Source organism: Ptychodera flava, chromosome 9 (assembly GCF_041260155.1).
Source record: "Ptychodera flava strain L36383 chromosome 9, AS_Pfla_20210202, whole genome shotgun sequence".
Classification (NCBI taxonomy): domain Eukaryota; kingdom Metazoa; phylum Hemichordata; class Enteropneusta; family Ptychoderidae; genus Ptychodera; species Ptychodera flava.
Window position 1 is genome coordinate 40,650,194 of NC_091936.1, and position 16,901 is coordinate 40,667,094.

The 16,901-nt window shown below is 36.3% G+C and overlaps 1 protein-coding gene across 19 annotated transcripts in view; it reads right to left on the reverse strand.

Moving 5' to 3' along the window:
• LOC139140998 (dnaJ homolog subfamily B member 6-like) overlaps nt 1-16,901 on the reverse strand; it is a 54,973-nt gene that overhangs the window by 37,925 nt on the left and 147 nt on the right. For 11 of the 19 annotated variants that reach the window (XM_070710534.1, XM_070710532.1, XM_070710535.1 and 8 more), the window contains exon 2: nt 1,720-1,835. In XM_070710534.1, the coding sequence (XP_070566635.1) occupies nt 1,720-1,784 (65 nt within the window). In that variant the 5' untranslated portion in view covers nt 1,785-1,835. Of the gene's footprint in view, nt 1-1,719; nt 1,836-2,002; nt 2,030-2,066; nt 2,148-5,719; nt 5,903-16,901 lie in introns of those variants that run through there. The other 8 variants (XM_070710545.1, XM_070710537.1, XM_070710533.1 and 5 more) reach the window with 6 other exon arrangements.

Here is a 16,901-nt window from a genome sequence, read left to right on the forward strand (position 1 = left end):
AATTTTGACTTTACATCAAAATATGCCTTTGCTGGATACCAAATATATAGGGCGAAATATCAGCCATGTTCAGCAAAATCCACACAACAGCATTGATCCTTTTCTAATTTGATTTGATTTGCTTATGTTATCCTTGTATGACAGTCAGTACAATATGGAACTTGAACACAACACAGTGAATAAGTATGCTGTAAATGAAATGGTGTGGCTGCATCCACATGCAGCAATAGGAGTGCCTTTGTCTCTCACCCCTCATTTCCGACCTGTCCCATCCCTGAAAAAATAGTTTGGTCTTATATTTATAATGTTAATAATTTCTGTATTTGTTAAAATGTGCGCATCTCAAAAACTTTTGATCATAAACATTTTCATTGTTTTTATAGCTGACCAATCAGTTAACCTGTTTATTTGAATATTTGCGCATTTTTCCTCAGTATTTGACATTTTCTGAATACCTTCTTATTCAGTTTGTCATTTTCTAAAAGTTTAAATGCTCCATTGTGTGGTCAAGCTTTCCACAAGCATCAAATGTGGTACTTCATATAGGAGGGTCTGCCTCTAGAGGGCGGGCATCATGAACACTCCTGTGTTTGTTGGTTAATTCCTCCACATAAACTTCTGATTGTACTGTAAACATTGAACATGGCCGACGTCCGATTTTCCTGTCTAAAACTTTCACTCATTTTCGTTCATATGACTCTGAAACTCCAGGAAACGATTGGGAAGAAAGGCTTATCTTGAAATGTTGAGGTACTCGCCGATATTTTGCAAAATTAAATGAGAAAAAATGCAAGGAAAATGCCGACAGGCTTACACAATGACAGTTTTCAGACTCGGAGGCATATGATCATCTCTGCAGATTATGCAACAGGCCCAGATCACGTGAGGCCATGAGGGGATATCCACGCAACTCAGTACCAAACACTAGCGCTCACAGAGTGAGCAAACACAAGTGAGTACCCTAACGTCAGCTCAGTAGTCTGTAATAGATTGTAGTCAACTAAGAAACCTGGAGAAAGGCTTTAACACTGTGGCTATGCCGCTAAGTCCCTTTTGATTATTGTCATAGCTCAAAATCGTTCTCCCACACCTCAACCTGAGCCATGAACACCCCCACCAGTTTATGATATGACCCATCACAATGGCATGACGTCAACGGATCTTGACAGACGGAAGTCTTGACAGACGGAAGTTCTTGACAGCAGCATATTGGTTTTCAACTCTAATACCTTCTCTGTCTATAAATAGACACGAGAAGACACGAGAAGGTACAAATGACTTCCCCTTCCATATAAACACTACCCCTTTCCATGGAAACACTATCCCAATGCAGCTATCTATAGACCATGAATCACCTGATGTTTCAAAGTCTGTGAACTCTATGTAAAACTTAATACCATATTTAGCATGCCATACAAGTTTGTGTTTCATATGAAGCCATGAGATATTTATAACAAGCCACGAATATTTATTCTGTATACTACATTGATCTCACATGTATCAGATATCCAGGGTTCAAAAATAAGGTTGTCTGCTATGAAGTCACATTCTAGCAGCAACCAGCCTCTTCCTCAAAAACATGCCCTATGGTAACGTTCAAAGTTCCTTGTAGCTATGAGACTATTCAAAATGACTGAAAGCATGAGATAGTACTGAGTCAAAAAAGCCTGCTACATGCAGAAAACAAGCAATGTAAAATGTCGAAGCTCAAGAACTTACGCTTTTTTAATTTCCTCTTCTGTGGCTGTCCTTGATATTCCCAAAACTTTGTAATAGTCTACCATGTCGCTAGACTCCTGTGTTATTTACTGATGACTTGATGATCTATCTGTTATCTGTCAAAGAAGCAAACGAGTGAAACCATGAGCACTGAAAAGTAGACTGTGTATATAATTTCTGCCCTAGTTATTATCAGATGACTGGGCTGAAATACTTAGCAAATCATTCGACTGCCAAAATCAATTTCTGGCACACAGAAATGACAAAAACCAAAACAACATACTATTTATAGCATCACTGCATATACATCTCTTCATGAATGACACCAGACATATGTGTATACATACAGCAGGACCCGGTGAACCAGAATCAAAATTAGATAGACACGCACCACCTTGTTGTTCCCTATGGCCCATAAGAACTCAATTGAATTTGTGTTCACCCAGACAATAGGGTGAGGTCTCATAAATGGAATTACCACTACAAAAGAACATTTGAAAGGCTTTGTGCCTGGAAGACCTCTTTCCTGATTTAATAGTTGCTTGCCACTAAAGATATAACTCAGTCCATAGACACGGCATGAATAAATTGTCTAGGGTCACGATACTCTGTTCGTCCACTGTAAATAAAACTTCTTACTACAAGTTCCATATAAAGCACTCAATCTGTACAGAGTATTACTTGTACTCTACAAGACTTCTCCTTGTGTCTTAAGCAACTCTGTATATCTTAAAGTAAAATATTGGCCCGGTTCAAGACAGATCTGAATTGAGAAATACGTCGAGGAAGTTAGGTCAACACATACATACATTGGGGAATATATGTACCTGTGTGTATGTCTGCAGCAACAATTCAAACTGATTTAGAGGAAGTATGTATGTGATACAGTATGGAATTTGAGGCTAACGTCAGAAAAAGTATATTTTACTATTAAAAATCCTACTATGCATCAATAATATGTACCTATTTTTCAAGTAACTGATGGATGTTTATTGAAACATAATGATTACTACAGTAACTATAGATTTTGTTTCAAGAAATTACGATCTCTTTGTGTCCATGTGGTATCGCTTTCAAGCTAATCTTCATATATAGAGATCTAATTTTCAAACTACATGTATATGATGTAATGTCAAAGATAAAACCCGGTACTAATTTTGGCAAAATCCACACAAAGTAAAATTGTTTGCATCAGCAGTACAAGAGTGTTTTATGTTATTTTCTTCAACAGAACATAAACATGTCAAGAGGCTGTCACCTACAGACATTTTCAAAAGATGTAGGTCATACATGCAAGTTGAATAACAGGCAAAAAAATGTAGACACACAGAAAATAAATCTTTTTAAAAGTTATACTGTTTTAATAGCAAACAGCTGTAAGTGATTTTCTGTGGGTATACACCTGATCTTTACAGGTAATTAATCTGATTTTTAAATCCTTTCAAATAAGAGCAAACTTGTCTTTCATTACCAGCATTACAAAATCCAAGCATTGTCTTTCTGTTTAACAGCACATTACAGAGAAGCAAAACAAAAATTAAATTGAAACATACATGTACAGTTACGTATACAAAGGTCAGTATACATTAACAAGCTTTACAGCAATGTCAGCCTGTACGGCATGTATGATTCTCTGACTGTCATGCTGCAGGCAGTGACATTGACGAACTTGAGGACAATTCTTGCACGAGTACTATGATTCTCAAGGCTGCTCTACAACTTAATTTTTATGAAATGCAACATTGCATTCAGAGTTTTCATCAGTGTTTTGTTAAGGATGGTAAGCAGGTAAATGTTACCAGGGTTCCCCAGTCATTTTACCGGGGTTCCCCTTGGTATATCAATAGAATCAAATAGAGGGACAGCAGCAATGTTACCGGGGTTCCCAAATTATTTACTAATATTCCCCAACCTTAGCAAAACACTTTTCATACATTTTAGGCCTCAAGACAACTAATTCACATTAAGAGATTCCAATGTATTGAATGATCTCAAATGCCATTATTGCTGTCAATCAGAGCTCTACAAGGTTTTGCTTTTTCAACTTTTCCGACTGAGATCAATGCGTTCTATATTTACATCTGAATTTCATTTGGATATTAACAATTATTGACGAAGGGCGAATTACAATATTTCAGCATGTTACAGCCAATTAGATAATCTACACGTATATTTTGACAGCATGTTACAATGACCACGGTTACTCTACCCCACGTAACCATGCAATGACTGAGTAAATTACACATATGTACATATGTTATTCTCTGTGAACTTCAACACATCACCACCAACTACAAAAATACAGACTTCTCACTTGATATCTTTCACCATGTCCCAAGGTCTAGGGTTAGGGATTTTATAGGTTTTCGTATCACGTATTAAAGCAGAGTGCCTAGGATTTTCAATCTACAGTTACAGAATGCAGTCCATCATTCTATATCAGTCTGTATATCATCATAAAAGGTGTAAAAAATGGCATTTGGGATAGGAAATTGGACCTTTAAAGATATTCAAAATATTCGCTATGATTTAAGAAGTTTAATTTGAATTTCAGATGTGATGTACTCGATCATGTAGGTAAACAAACTACACGATAGGTACATGATAATTTTAACTATTATTTACATACCTATATATTTATATTTTCTGCTTCAATAATACCTTGACACTCAAAATATAAAGAATGATTCATTATAACTTTACTTAAACATGATGTAATCTGACCAATTTAAGCACAACATATCACAATTCAGTGTCTACATTATACATGTACACACAGTCCCTCCATACTCAAGGGACTGTGATGTACACAAATATACCATAGATGTACATCTTATACCGTGTATCTGTGTATAACTAGCACTGTATGCATTGAAGTATTCAAATGGCTATGTCAGTATTACTTACATATGAGAGTATTGATTACCAACACTTTATCAAGCACTTGATCAGGTTTCTGTGGTTATTTTTGTTTTATGCTATGTTGATCACCGAGCTGAATTCACAATAATTCTTCTCTAGATAATAGACTAAGCTTTGCCCATTCATGATCTGATTCGCAAAAAGGCTATTTGCTGTCTCAGTCTAATTATCAAGTTTCTTGGGGTGGTAACACCATACTGATATTGTTTTTGCACCAGTTCATATCATGAGAAGCTTGCATCTGCTACATGCACTCAATTTCACTTGACATGGACTTGTATTATTTACAATGCTGATGCCATTTTATGAGACAAGTCTGGTAAAGCAATTCTACTTATGAGTATCAAAATTATCGGTGTGGACAGAGTTGCAATGCATTATGAAAAGATATTGAACATCTTATCAATCATGGAGGCAAAAAAATAATAAATCTTAAAATCCTCCATCTTCACTTTGTTTGAAAGTTTCTGTGAAGATCAAAATAACAATCAAGAATAAGGCCATGCAGAATTTGATACCGATCATGAGATTTATATTCTAATCTAATATACGAAAGATATTACTGGTAAATATGGTAAAACTATTATTGGGAGAACTTAGAATGCACCTCAGAAATGGATATTCAGTTTCTGAAATTTTTACAATAATTTGTGATCTAGCACTTTTAAGAGCTCATTTTGAAGAACATGGGGTAAATTAAGTTTTCAATGGCTTATTTTTGTGAAAATCAAAAATTTACTTTTCCCATAGAGTTAACACAGGGATGGCAGCCATTTTGAATTTCAAATATTGATCGGTAAGTATCGGGTAAGTAATCTATTTCTCTAGCATGATTGTTATTCTTGATTTCAAAAGGGAATGGTTTAAAGTTTTCTTACAGAAGTTAGAGCAAAAATTAAGTCTTTCAATTTCAAGGCACATACTGTACTATCACTGCTATCCTGAGAAGAAGTCTACCAAGATAAGTGTGTGCCCTCTTCCAATGTCATCAAAACTCTGAGATGCTCGAATTCCATAACAAGACTATTTGTGAAACACATCCACATAGAATTTCAGATTCCCATACATATCCTTTTACCTGTTTGGTAGAGACTCTGTTGCTGACACTTCACTCCTTCACCACGTCTGAAAATGCAGGACAAGCCAGTTCAAGAAAGCCGAGGCTCTCAAAATCCAGAACACTTTCTAATGTCCTATTATGCAGCTATCAACAATGACCACATAACACACATACTGCTAGACAGTCATCACTGTGCTAACTGACTTCAGTATATTATCAGTGACCTTTTGACACTTGATATTTCATTGCCACCGAGGGAGCAGATGACCTGACTTAGCACCACTGAATCTTTATCATTGTTCCAATGTACATGGTTATCTGTCATTTGAGTTGGGCTAAGTTTCATCAGACTTACATTGTAAAAGCCAATACAAACCTTAATAATCTACTGAAGGATATACTTCAGTCACAGACATCAAATACCCTCTCACATATATGTCAAGAAAAAATCCACTAAAACGATGAGATGAAATTATATCTTTGTAAATATGATCTGGTTGAATCAGGTCATCTCACAGCTAATGTATTCCTGTAGACACAGAGGACTTTTCTCTCTGGTGAACCCCAGATAAGATACTGGCCACACTTGAAATACATGGCTAAAATGCAATAACTTATTGATTAGAAAGTGAAATACCAGACAGTATATGTCCATCCACTGTAACATTACCTCGTCTGAAAAGTGATTATTCTTAAATATCATAAGGTGAATAATCTTTAAGACTTGAACCATTTATTCTGGGTAGGTATTCAAGGACCTGCAGAAGACTTTCTAACTTTTAATGATTTTTTCGCCATTTTTGTTTTGTATGTCAATTGCAAGTTCTTGGTCTACTCCCCAAAAGAAGTTGAAACACCAGCTATTTAGCTTGTCAACACAACATCTACATGCACTGTTATTGTTTACATTTGAATTCAAGTCCAGAATAGCATTCACTTGTCAACAATAACATTGCAGTCTACACATGTACAGGTTGAGTTGACAAGCTTACTCTGTATCTCAACATGCTTTGGGGAGTAGAAAAATAAACTGTAGATGACATTAAAAACCAAAGAAGTGAAACAAAATCATAAAAGTTACAGCTATACGTACTGGCACTCTTTGATACTACTTTCTCTTGGATACAGGACTAACCAAATTATTGAAGACATTCGAAGAGTATAACACTCTTGGAGGAGAATGGGTCAAGCCTCATGACTTCATCTTCTCTAATTGTTATAATTTTAATTTCACAATACAGGTTATCTTCAATGACTTTGGTTGTACATACAATCATCTAATGCTTGAAGCATGATATATTAGCATTCACTTCTACATTGTGTATTGATGAATATCGTTGAAGTATGCAATTTGCAAATCTGACAATGGTGACTCACTATCGATGAAGAATATTTTGCAGAGGAAAATTTACAGAAAGCTGCGATGACTTGAGTTATACAGATATTATTCCTGAAAGAATCGTACAATCACTTATACAAATAACACATGGTGAGTGGCATTATCCTGATACCGGTATATCTACGTATTTGTACTCCAGCAGACGGTCAAAAATGATTTTAGATCAACAGTGGTTGGGAGAAAGACCACAGCACTAACAATGTAACACTGGATACTTACCAAAATTCAGAGCAGAGTAGAGTGAGATACATGTATAACTGACACATGAAGATGGTTGCACTACTTATGGTACACATCCTTCTCATATATATGAACAAAGGCATGCACATTAAAACAAAGAAACGTTATACATTTATTTGATGAATCAAAAGTGGATTATTGGTGTATGAGAAGAATGGGGACTGACCTCACAAAAGTAAATGTGGGGAAGCCAGGGCATTCCAATGGCATTGCACACAGTTATTTTGCCTGACATACATAGGTATCACTAACACTGTTTTTCTGATATTAATTTCATAATTATTGCCAATCTATGACCAATGGCAAAGCGGTTAAGTGGATATACAGTAAATGATACCCTGGCTAACAGAATAGGCTAAAATAATGAATTGCAGTAAACACTGCCCTGTTAAGAGATACCAAATTGTGCCTCTGAGGTTTTCTGAAGAACATTCTTCTCACTGGTGGTACGAAATTGCAGATAAACTTAGTGATTGTATAACATGGGGAAATGGCTCTCAGCAAATTTCTAGAAAAATATATTGGCAGCTTTCCTATCCAGTATTCACTACAATGAGTAATAGCGAAAAGTAGGGTTATTGTTATTGATGTTAAACAGATTTGTCCCAATGGCAATGTCAATTCAATCTTTACACTGTTGACTTATTTTTAGAAGGCTGTGTCATCAATACATGTATGTATGGAGATTAAGATACCGGTAATCCTATTTAAATGGAAAAAGACTATCAGTCCTGTCACAGTGGAATATCAACTAATCAAATAATACTGTTATCCATATTAAACATAAGAATAACTGAATATTACTATAGACACATTGTCCCATAGACCATTGGTTGATGTTGACTGTAATAAATTATTGCATACATATGCAAGTACTATAAAACGCTATGAGATATTAAAAGAAATAGAACAATTGGATTATGTAAATAGGCTACAGCATTTTCAGTTACAGACAAAATGGCAGATAAAGAAGACAAAATGTCAGTGTTATTGATCAATTTTCTTTATTTTTCCAAACCTGAATCAAAACTGTATAATCTGCATGCACTGTTCACTGTCATACGAATGGACACACAATCGAGAATTTGGAAACAAGAACAAACAGTTTGAGATGTTGTAAATTAGAAGTCAGGGATCTCGTAAACGCAATGCTTTGCTTCCCAAAATCCTTACTCTTGAGAGATAACTGTACTGTTACAGCCATTTTTACACTGAGTAGGTTCCATCTCTCAAAGGTAAGAATCTTTCTAAAGATGTGTCGATATCAATATCAGACTTATGTACCTACCAGAAAATTTATGCACTTCCATTAAGTTGCATAAAACACAAAGGACAAAAATACCTCTAAATTAATTAATCAGCTGAAACTTGATTCCTGGACGCAAATGGTGCCCTCATGAAAGGATTACAAATTCTAAAATTGTTCATTTTAAATTTACACAAATGAGGTCCAGACGCAAACTTGCTGCAACAGAGAAAAACACACAGTTGTCACCTGTATCCCTTTACCTGCCATGTTCATATTTCACAATCAGGTCAAGTTGGTTAAAAGAAGTGAAGCACAACATGATCCATATGGTGCACTTTAACAAAGACTTGAAATTTTAGGTCCCTGAAGACAGAGGTACATGTACTGTATTAAACATAATTTTTACAGACTAAGGCTGCTATAACATACCAAGCAAAGTGGGATATGTGGTTTTGGCTCAATACCCCTTTTTTTACTGACTTGGCAGATGGGGGAAGTGATACTGCCTGGCAGGTAAAGGGTTAAATACATGTACAGTTTTCTTTTGAGATAGACTGCCACATATATGTTGGGAGGGAGTGGTCAAAAATGGGAAGAAAATCTCAAGAGAATAAATTGCTGAAAAAATTGGAGGAAGGGGATGCTATCTTATAAACAAAGATTTTCAAGATAGGTCTGCTATTTAAAAGTAAACACATTTGGGTAAAAAAATGTTATGTACACTGCACAAAATCAAGTAACATTTGTCAAATTTTGGAATGCAAAATATAACCACAAATCTGAATCCTGACCACCTCCAAAACATCAACTGGTTCATCTCTTAGTCAAATAAAAGTTTTGAAAGCCTATGACACCACTTTGTGTTGTTTGTTTTACATGTAACTGATGTGAAGGTTGGGATGAAGTTGATCTACTGTACACATTAGAGTACTCATGAAAGGATGTAGTGTTGACATGCTATGTGTACATTTTCTCTGTAAACTGGGACCCTAAATTTACAATGTGGCAAGTAAACGACAAACAAACGCTGGCCAGGCCTTGAAAGCAATAAAAACACATGTACATTCATCATGACACTTGAAATTCATTCAGGACGTTATGTGACTGAACATACTGTATATACCTACATTGTAGATCCAACTTCTAAAATAAAAGCACTACTCGTACCTCAGTCCTGCATCAACACAACTGAGGTATCACTACTCGACATACATATTGCATGTACAAGACTGTGAAATTTACCATGCCTGTTGTATTTTGCAGACAAAATGCAATAGCAGGCAGATTTGTTACAAATTGCTTATGTTGTCTACTATTACTATTACCATGCCTTCACATAAAACAACATAAAAGCAAATACTCTGGATATCATTGACAGCAATATGTACAATGTTGCCAGGCTATGGCCAAGTTGATAGCCAGACACTTGTAGACCTTTCAATAATATCCCAAGCACATTTCCAAATTACAATTGGTTCCATTTTGATGACAAAATGACCGCATCCTTTCAGACATGATCACAGAAGAATCCATTTTCAGATAACAATGCTACAACATACCAGACCTATACGTGAACATCATGAGCTTTGTTATGCAAGGGTGCTTGAGGCAGTTTCCGCAACTCCGTGTTTACCTATAGCAAAAAGTCTGCAAATAGCTGCTTTCCCTTGAAACACATAAAGTCTTGCTCTGAACATCAACATCAGTCAACATCATTCAACACCATTTCATTAAGGATGTTATGTGGCGTACTTGTCCATGATTTATCAACTGCTCCCACTAAGGTGACACCTAACATATTTCAAAGACCACGCTGTGCCACATGTACTTTATTTTTCATTTTAATATCACAGCAAAACGTGATTGAGAACACCTTCTCTGCAAATGTTTAAAAGTTTTTCTATGTGCATGGGCCACCAATGAATTGACAATGCACCTTTTACTGACACGGGAAAGCCACAAAGGACAACCGGTATGTGACAGGTATTAAAATGCATGCCTTCTAGTTTGTATGTTTGTCTCACATCACACGTCAGTTACAACTGAAACTGTTTGCAGTATACATACTGTACGCAGGGAGCAAACAGATCTTGATGGAGCACAACTCAATGTACAGAGGTCAGACTGTGGTTTTGCATTCCATGAATTCTAAGTAAACCATCTGGCTTTGACCTTTCCCCGGTTTTCATTCGGAGCTCATAATTGGGAAAAGGAGTAGCATATTTCAATGACACTTCATTGAAGCATATTTCAGGTTGAAGGGGGCGATCAGGACTGAAGTAAGACGCAGAGACTGATATGGTCATATACATACGCTTACTTTCCCTTTGATCAAAATCAATAAAGTAATGGCGCACAGGGTTTTCACACATGAAGTATTATTTCACATTAAGAGCTTGAAAGGATTTTAATACTAAGTTTATGTCTGATTTATGTGAAGAATAATGGCAGATGATCTCTGTACAACTTATCACAATCAATATATGTAAAGGCCTGGAAAATGGAAAATCAGTTGAACAAATACTTGTAGACAAACAGAAGGGCAGGAATACACCCAACATAACTGATACACTAATTGATTGCATGGTTACAAAAGAGACTGGCTGACTGGTGGTCTTGGGTGCCTTCTGCCTTTCTCACTGCTCTTGATATTCAGGGGCCCTAGTATGTTACTGACTATTATCTAACATCTACTATGAACCTGATGGCCGTTGCAAAAGAGATCCAAGAATACATTGAACTATACCATTTCCAGAAGGTCAGGTCAGGTCACAGGATCAACCTTGGTTAACATGGGAGAAATCAAAACTCAGAATCTTGGAATTCTTTAAGTCTTCCAAGGACGTGATGAACATTGACCCCAGTATGTGTTAATAGCACTGTAGATAGTTAAAAATTCCCCTTCCTGCCACAATCATGCCATATTCAGCAATGTTTCCGTTTTTTTGCTGATAATTTATGCGAGGAAGTAACCTGCTAAACATTTCAGCTGCAATAAATTGTAGGGTGGGCAAGAATGCACATTCTATAGAGAAAAATGTCTGTACTTCTGTAAGATCACGACAGGGAAATCTTTTTAACTTTCATTTTTAAAAAAATGAGCTTTTCAATTGAGTCAAACCCCTTAATTTTTGGGAAAAAAAAACATACAAAAACATCATAGAAAATTTGAAAAATAGAAAAAAAAACTAAATGTAACAAACTAGACAGACACCTCGAAAAACATGATATTTCATTTCTGTGCAGTATGACTGGGTAGCGCTCAGTTTTCTGACAATCAATGTGCAATACTTATTGCCTAAATACATGGGTTTATACGCCCTAGAGCAGGCGACAATTTGCCCAACGCCAGGAGGGCAAATTGTCTCCTGCTGCAAGGGCACATAAATCCATGTATTCAGGCAATAATATTTTTATTACATGCCTCTTCACAGTTAATGCTATATGACATTTAGTTACATGCAGGACATTTTCAAACAATGCTACCTTTATCGGCCAGCATCGAACAAATTTGAACGAAAGTCAAAATAGCAGTGCATGCATGGATATTTTACATCTAGCGTTAAGCGTCTACCGGATAAACCATGGAAATCGGTCAGTACATCGTTCACTGGCTCGCTAACTCCCCGGATTGTTCTATTCAAATCAATATACTAATATGCACTCACATCGAGGGATGTAATAACTCCTTTATATTTTCAATATGAATCAGTTTGTCTTGTCATTTTTTGTTTTTGTAGTTGTTGCTATTTAATTTACTTTGTTTCCTTCTTTTTGTTCTGCTGAATTTATGTTTGTCAGCTGTTTTTGACTTTGATTTGTTTTACACCCTAGACAGTAAATTATTTGGTAAATAGGAAATTTCTAAAGGACTGGGAACTTCTGCCTCATCTATGTTACAGAAATACATGTACAATGACTTTCCATAAAGAACAATGCAACATCTTTAGTTACTTTCTAGAACACAAACTTCAGAAATTTGCATTTAGGGACTGGTCAGTTTCTTCAGCCTGGGGGGGGGGCCGGTGGATTCATGGGGGTCACCCTGTTTTGACTTTGGTGATAGGGGGGGTCACCATGTTTTTGAAATGCCCAATAGGGGGGGTCAGTGTGTTTTTGAATTTTGACACAGGCTCATCATTGCCTAAAATGCTAGTGTCAGCCACAAAATTCATCATTCAGTTGTATTTTTCGGCGCGCCCTTCGGGCGCGTAACTTTAATAATCAGTCATATTTTTCAGCACGCCCAACTTTAACATATCAAGCATACATACATCAGAGATATCTGTATGTTCAATATATTTCAGCGTGCTCTTCAAGCTCATTACTTTAATATATCATACATCTTTCAGCATGCCCTTCAGGTGCATGACTTTAATATACAAGGCATATATATCAGAGATATCAGGATGTTTCATATTTTTTGGCGCGCCCTTCGGGCGCCATACTTTAATAAATCAGAGATATCTTGATGTTTGCTAAGTGAAAGTGAACCATTATGAAATCTGCATTTCATATGAAAAGGATGACAAATTCCTGATACTTTTCTGTTCTCTCTGTGAGAATTCAGTATGAGAAAGCAACATGCACAAATATTTCACAATATATTTGATACAGTGACTTATTTTAGAGATAGAAAAATGACAAGATATCTTTCCTTCTCATTGATGCAATTATTTTCCTTTGTTTCATAGGTTTCTGTAGAAAGATGTTTTTTATGAACAAAATAACAGTTAAAAAAGGCAGTTTTTGTCATTATTAGCTGTGCTTTTATGGTTTCAATGTTACACAAGAAAAGGTCCTCTCAGACACTGTACACATCGGATTTGGCTAAAAAAGCTCTCTATGGCTCCTCAGTAGATTTAATTGGATGGTTTGCAAGTCTTAACACCCATCAAAGTTTTGATTCACTGCTTTTTCCTCTTTGATATTAATGATTGACATCCATTTCTGTACAACAGTTCAGGACATCTGGTTAAGCAGAGAAAGTGTGAAATACATTCACAGCTCATTCAAAATACAGCTCATTCAAAATGTACTGTATTTAAACTTTAAGATTGACACTTTGAAATTCCTGTCTTACAACTGACATGTCAACAATTTCAGTAAAACATAGAATGACTATTTAAAATATAAATATATGTAAAATGTAAAATATATATATATATATATATATATATATATATATATATATATATATATATATATATATATATATATAATATATATTATATAATTTATGTCCGTCTTTGTTTTACCTTTGTCGCGCCGGGGGGGGGGGGGGGGGGTCACCCTGTTTTCAAAATTTGGAATAGGGGGGTCAGCCACTTTTTGACGTCGGCAAAAAATAATCCACGGCCCCCCCAGGCCGAAGAAACTGACCAGTCCCTAGGCTCTGCTTGAATAGTCCACTTTGCCTTGATGTCAATAGTGAATCATTAGCGTTAAAAAAGGCTTGTGATTGCAATTCATGTATGTATCAATTGTATGAAACAAGATTTTTGTCTGAGTGATTCAAATACTGTTCACATATTACATATATTCAGATGCTCTTCACTTAGGGGCCGTCGATAATAAAAGCTGACGCACGACAAACGTAATTCTTTCGTTTAGGAGGGGAGGGGGTAAAAGCTAATTTTGTTTTGTGTGCATCAAAATTGCATAAGGATTTTCTATTGTTTTGCGACTATGAAGCGAGAACGCAAACTACCTTCCCATTCATCGAGAACAGAATGACTACAAAATACGGGGACAGAAAATACAATGAAAAGACATGAAGGTGAAATAAAAACTTGTATGGTTTTTCAATGTGAAACATGTGTGTGAAGCATTTTCCTACATGCGAAATACATGTGCCCTTCTGGTATTTTTTCACGGGCGTGCGGATCGGAGATGTGCGTGTGGGTTAGTCAGAAAAGGCATCATAATTCAAAAAATGATTTCGCATAAGAACTTTCGTTTTGAGGGGGGAGGGAGGGGGTTTCAAGTAAAACAAAGGAATTACGTTTCTTGTGCGTCATTTTTTATTATCGACGGCCCCTTACTTTTCAAAAAAAAATATTTATTTACACAATGAAGACTGATATGAGTGTAGGATAAACATACTTCAGCAGCGTCACCATGTCAGAAATGACTAAGCAACTATTATACTGTCAATCTAATTTCACATCGTTCTTAGGAACTTTGCATCACAAAATATAGAAGTCCAGCCAAATGAACAAGTCTCGAAGTGAAAACTTCAAAAAGTATCAGTTGTTCCACTAGATGTATGCATTTACAGTGTTCCCTCTAACAAATGCCTCTTTTTGGAACCTTTGCATCAATTTGGGGAAAAGTGGAAAACTCTCTGCGTCAGCCCTATTATCTTTAAATGTAAACATAAAAATATGCTTGCATCATATGCAATTTGTTTGCGTTGTGGGGCATCATATTGGCTTGGAGGGCACACTGGTGCACAATTCCTCAACTGTTCATTCTATAAAATGATACTGGTACATCCTCCTAACTTTCTAACATCTCTGCCAACAATTCTTACAGATTCCACTAGCTTGTCTTTGTTGGTGTCGGTTGACTGGGTTAGTTCTTTCTTCCTTCCTTCCTACAACACCAACCGGATCATCATTGTCATACCAAAGAAAACCAAAAGGATATTTCGATGTCATAGGTCAAAAGGCAACTTTACGGGTCAATGACCTTAAAAGTTAATCCCACTTGCTTGAGACAAGGAGAACAGTACCTGCACTCGTCCACATAGACAAAATTAGGATTTAATGTTAAACTGCTCAGTATGAAATGAATAATTTTCAAAAAATAAAAGACTCATTGCCTTTCATATTGGATCAGTACCTGTATGTGCCAAAGTGGACAAAAGATGAGTATATCCTGGCAATATATCCAACTATTGGACAGTCACTTTTTGACAGCATGTAATTATATATTAACATCAATATAAATACTGTATCGGGATTGTGGGGAGGGGGCAATTGACAACAGATACTAACACTTAGTAACACACAACTTTCAACAACTTGGACCATGGATGACCTAAAGAATATACAAATCTGTGATAAAAGGCCTTCCAATAATATTACGCCTCTCATGTATATCACACATATGATTCAAAGGAGTATTATGGAAGTTGTTCCATATGGGTACCATACCAAAATGGTATACACCCTGAAACACATAGAAACCAATCCCTTTCAACAAACGGACAAAATCCCCACCCATACTATACAGATCAACGAACTACTACTGTTACAGAGATCTATGATTCACAAATCAGACAGGAGGTTAAGGGTATTTTGGTATCTGTATCGGCATTTCAGCTAAGAATTTAAATCCTGGTTATTAGGTAATTAGGACGTTATCTTTCAATTGTACGCACAGTTGTTTGTGATTTGGGCAGACAGTCCCTGTAGTGTAAGGAAGGAAAAGACTGTCAAAGGGGCTGTCCTCAACAGTGACTGTGGTTGAACATACATGTAGTACTTTATTAAGAAATGAATACACAATAGTGGTACTCATTCACTAACCTTACACATTGTACAGCAACCACATGAGATTTTCAAAGTCAGCATGACATCGTCAATTTGAAAGTTTTAGGTGAAAGTTACTGATCGGGGAGAAGTGAGCCAACTTAATTTAATTTGAATTATTCCACCGAATGGAAACTGGATACCGGGAAAATATTCCAGCCGGCTGTGATGAAGTCGTTAGATCGGGCACCCATTGGGAAAGACTTCGGGGAAAGACTTCCCGATATAGTAATAGCGGAAAGCTGACTTTGAGGCCTTTCCCGATTGTTTCAGAAGTATTGACAAAATTTAGAGTAAAACTGAACAACGTAAATCATTACATCATCGAGGTAGAAGAGCTTCTTAGTTCTACCTCAATGATTACACCGATGATCTAGCGAACAGAAGTTTCCAGAAGGTAAGCTTTAGTTAGTTATACACTGCACATGTATAGCAGTCAGTACACTGTTGTCGTCGTCGTTACCTGACGTCATAGACATACGAACAGCACACTGTACATTCACTGTAGTAACGTTCACCACACAATTATAAGAGTAAATCAATAAATATGTAGACAGTTTACTCAAGCAGACATCATACAAACGTACCCTAGATGTTATCAACGACTACGGACCGGCGACTACCATCGATTGTGACATGATGTTGTTATTATTGTACGTTATCACTGCAGAGCAGTAGAAGTGCTCAAGCTGCATACACAACCGCAATGCAGACATATATACGAACAAGGATATGTGCATATTTTATCCAACATAGCGAGGGAAGTTTCAATAA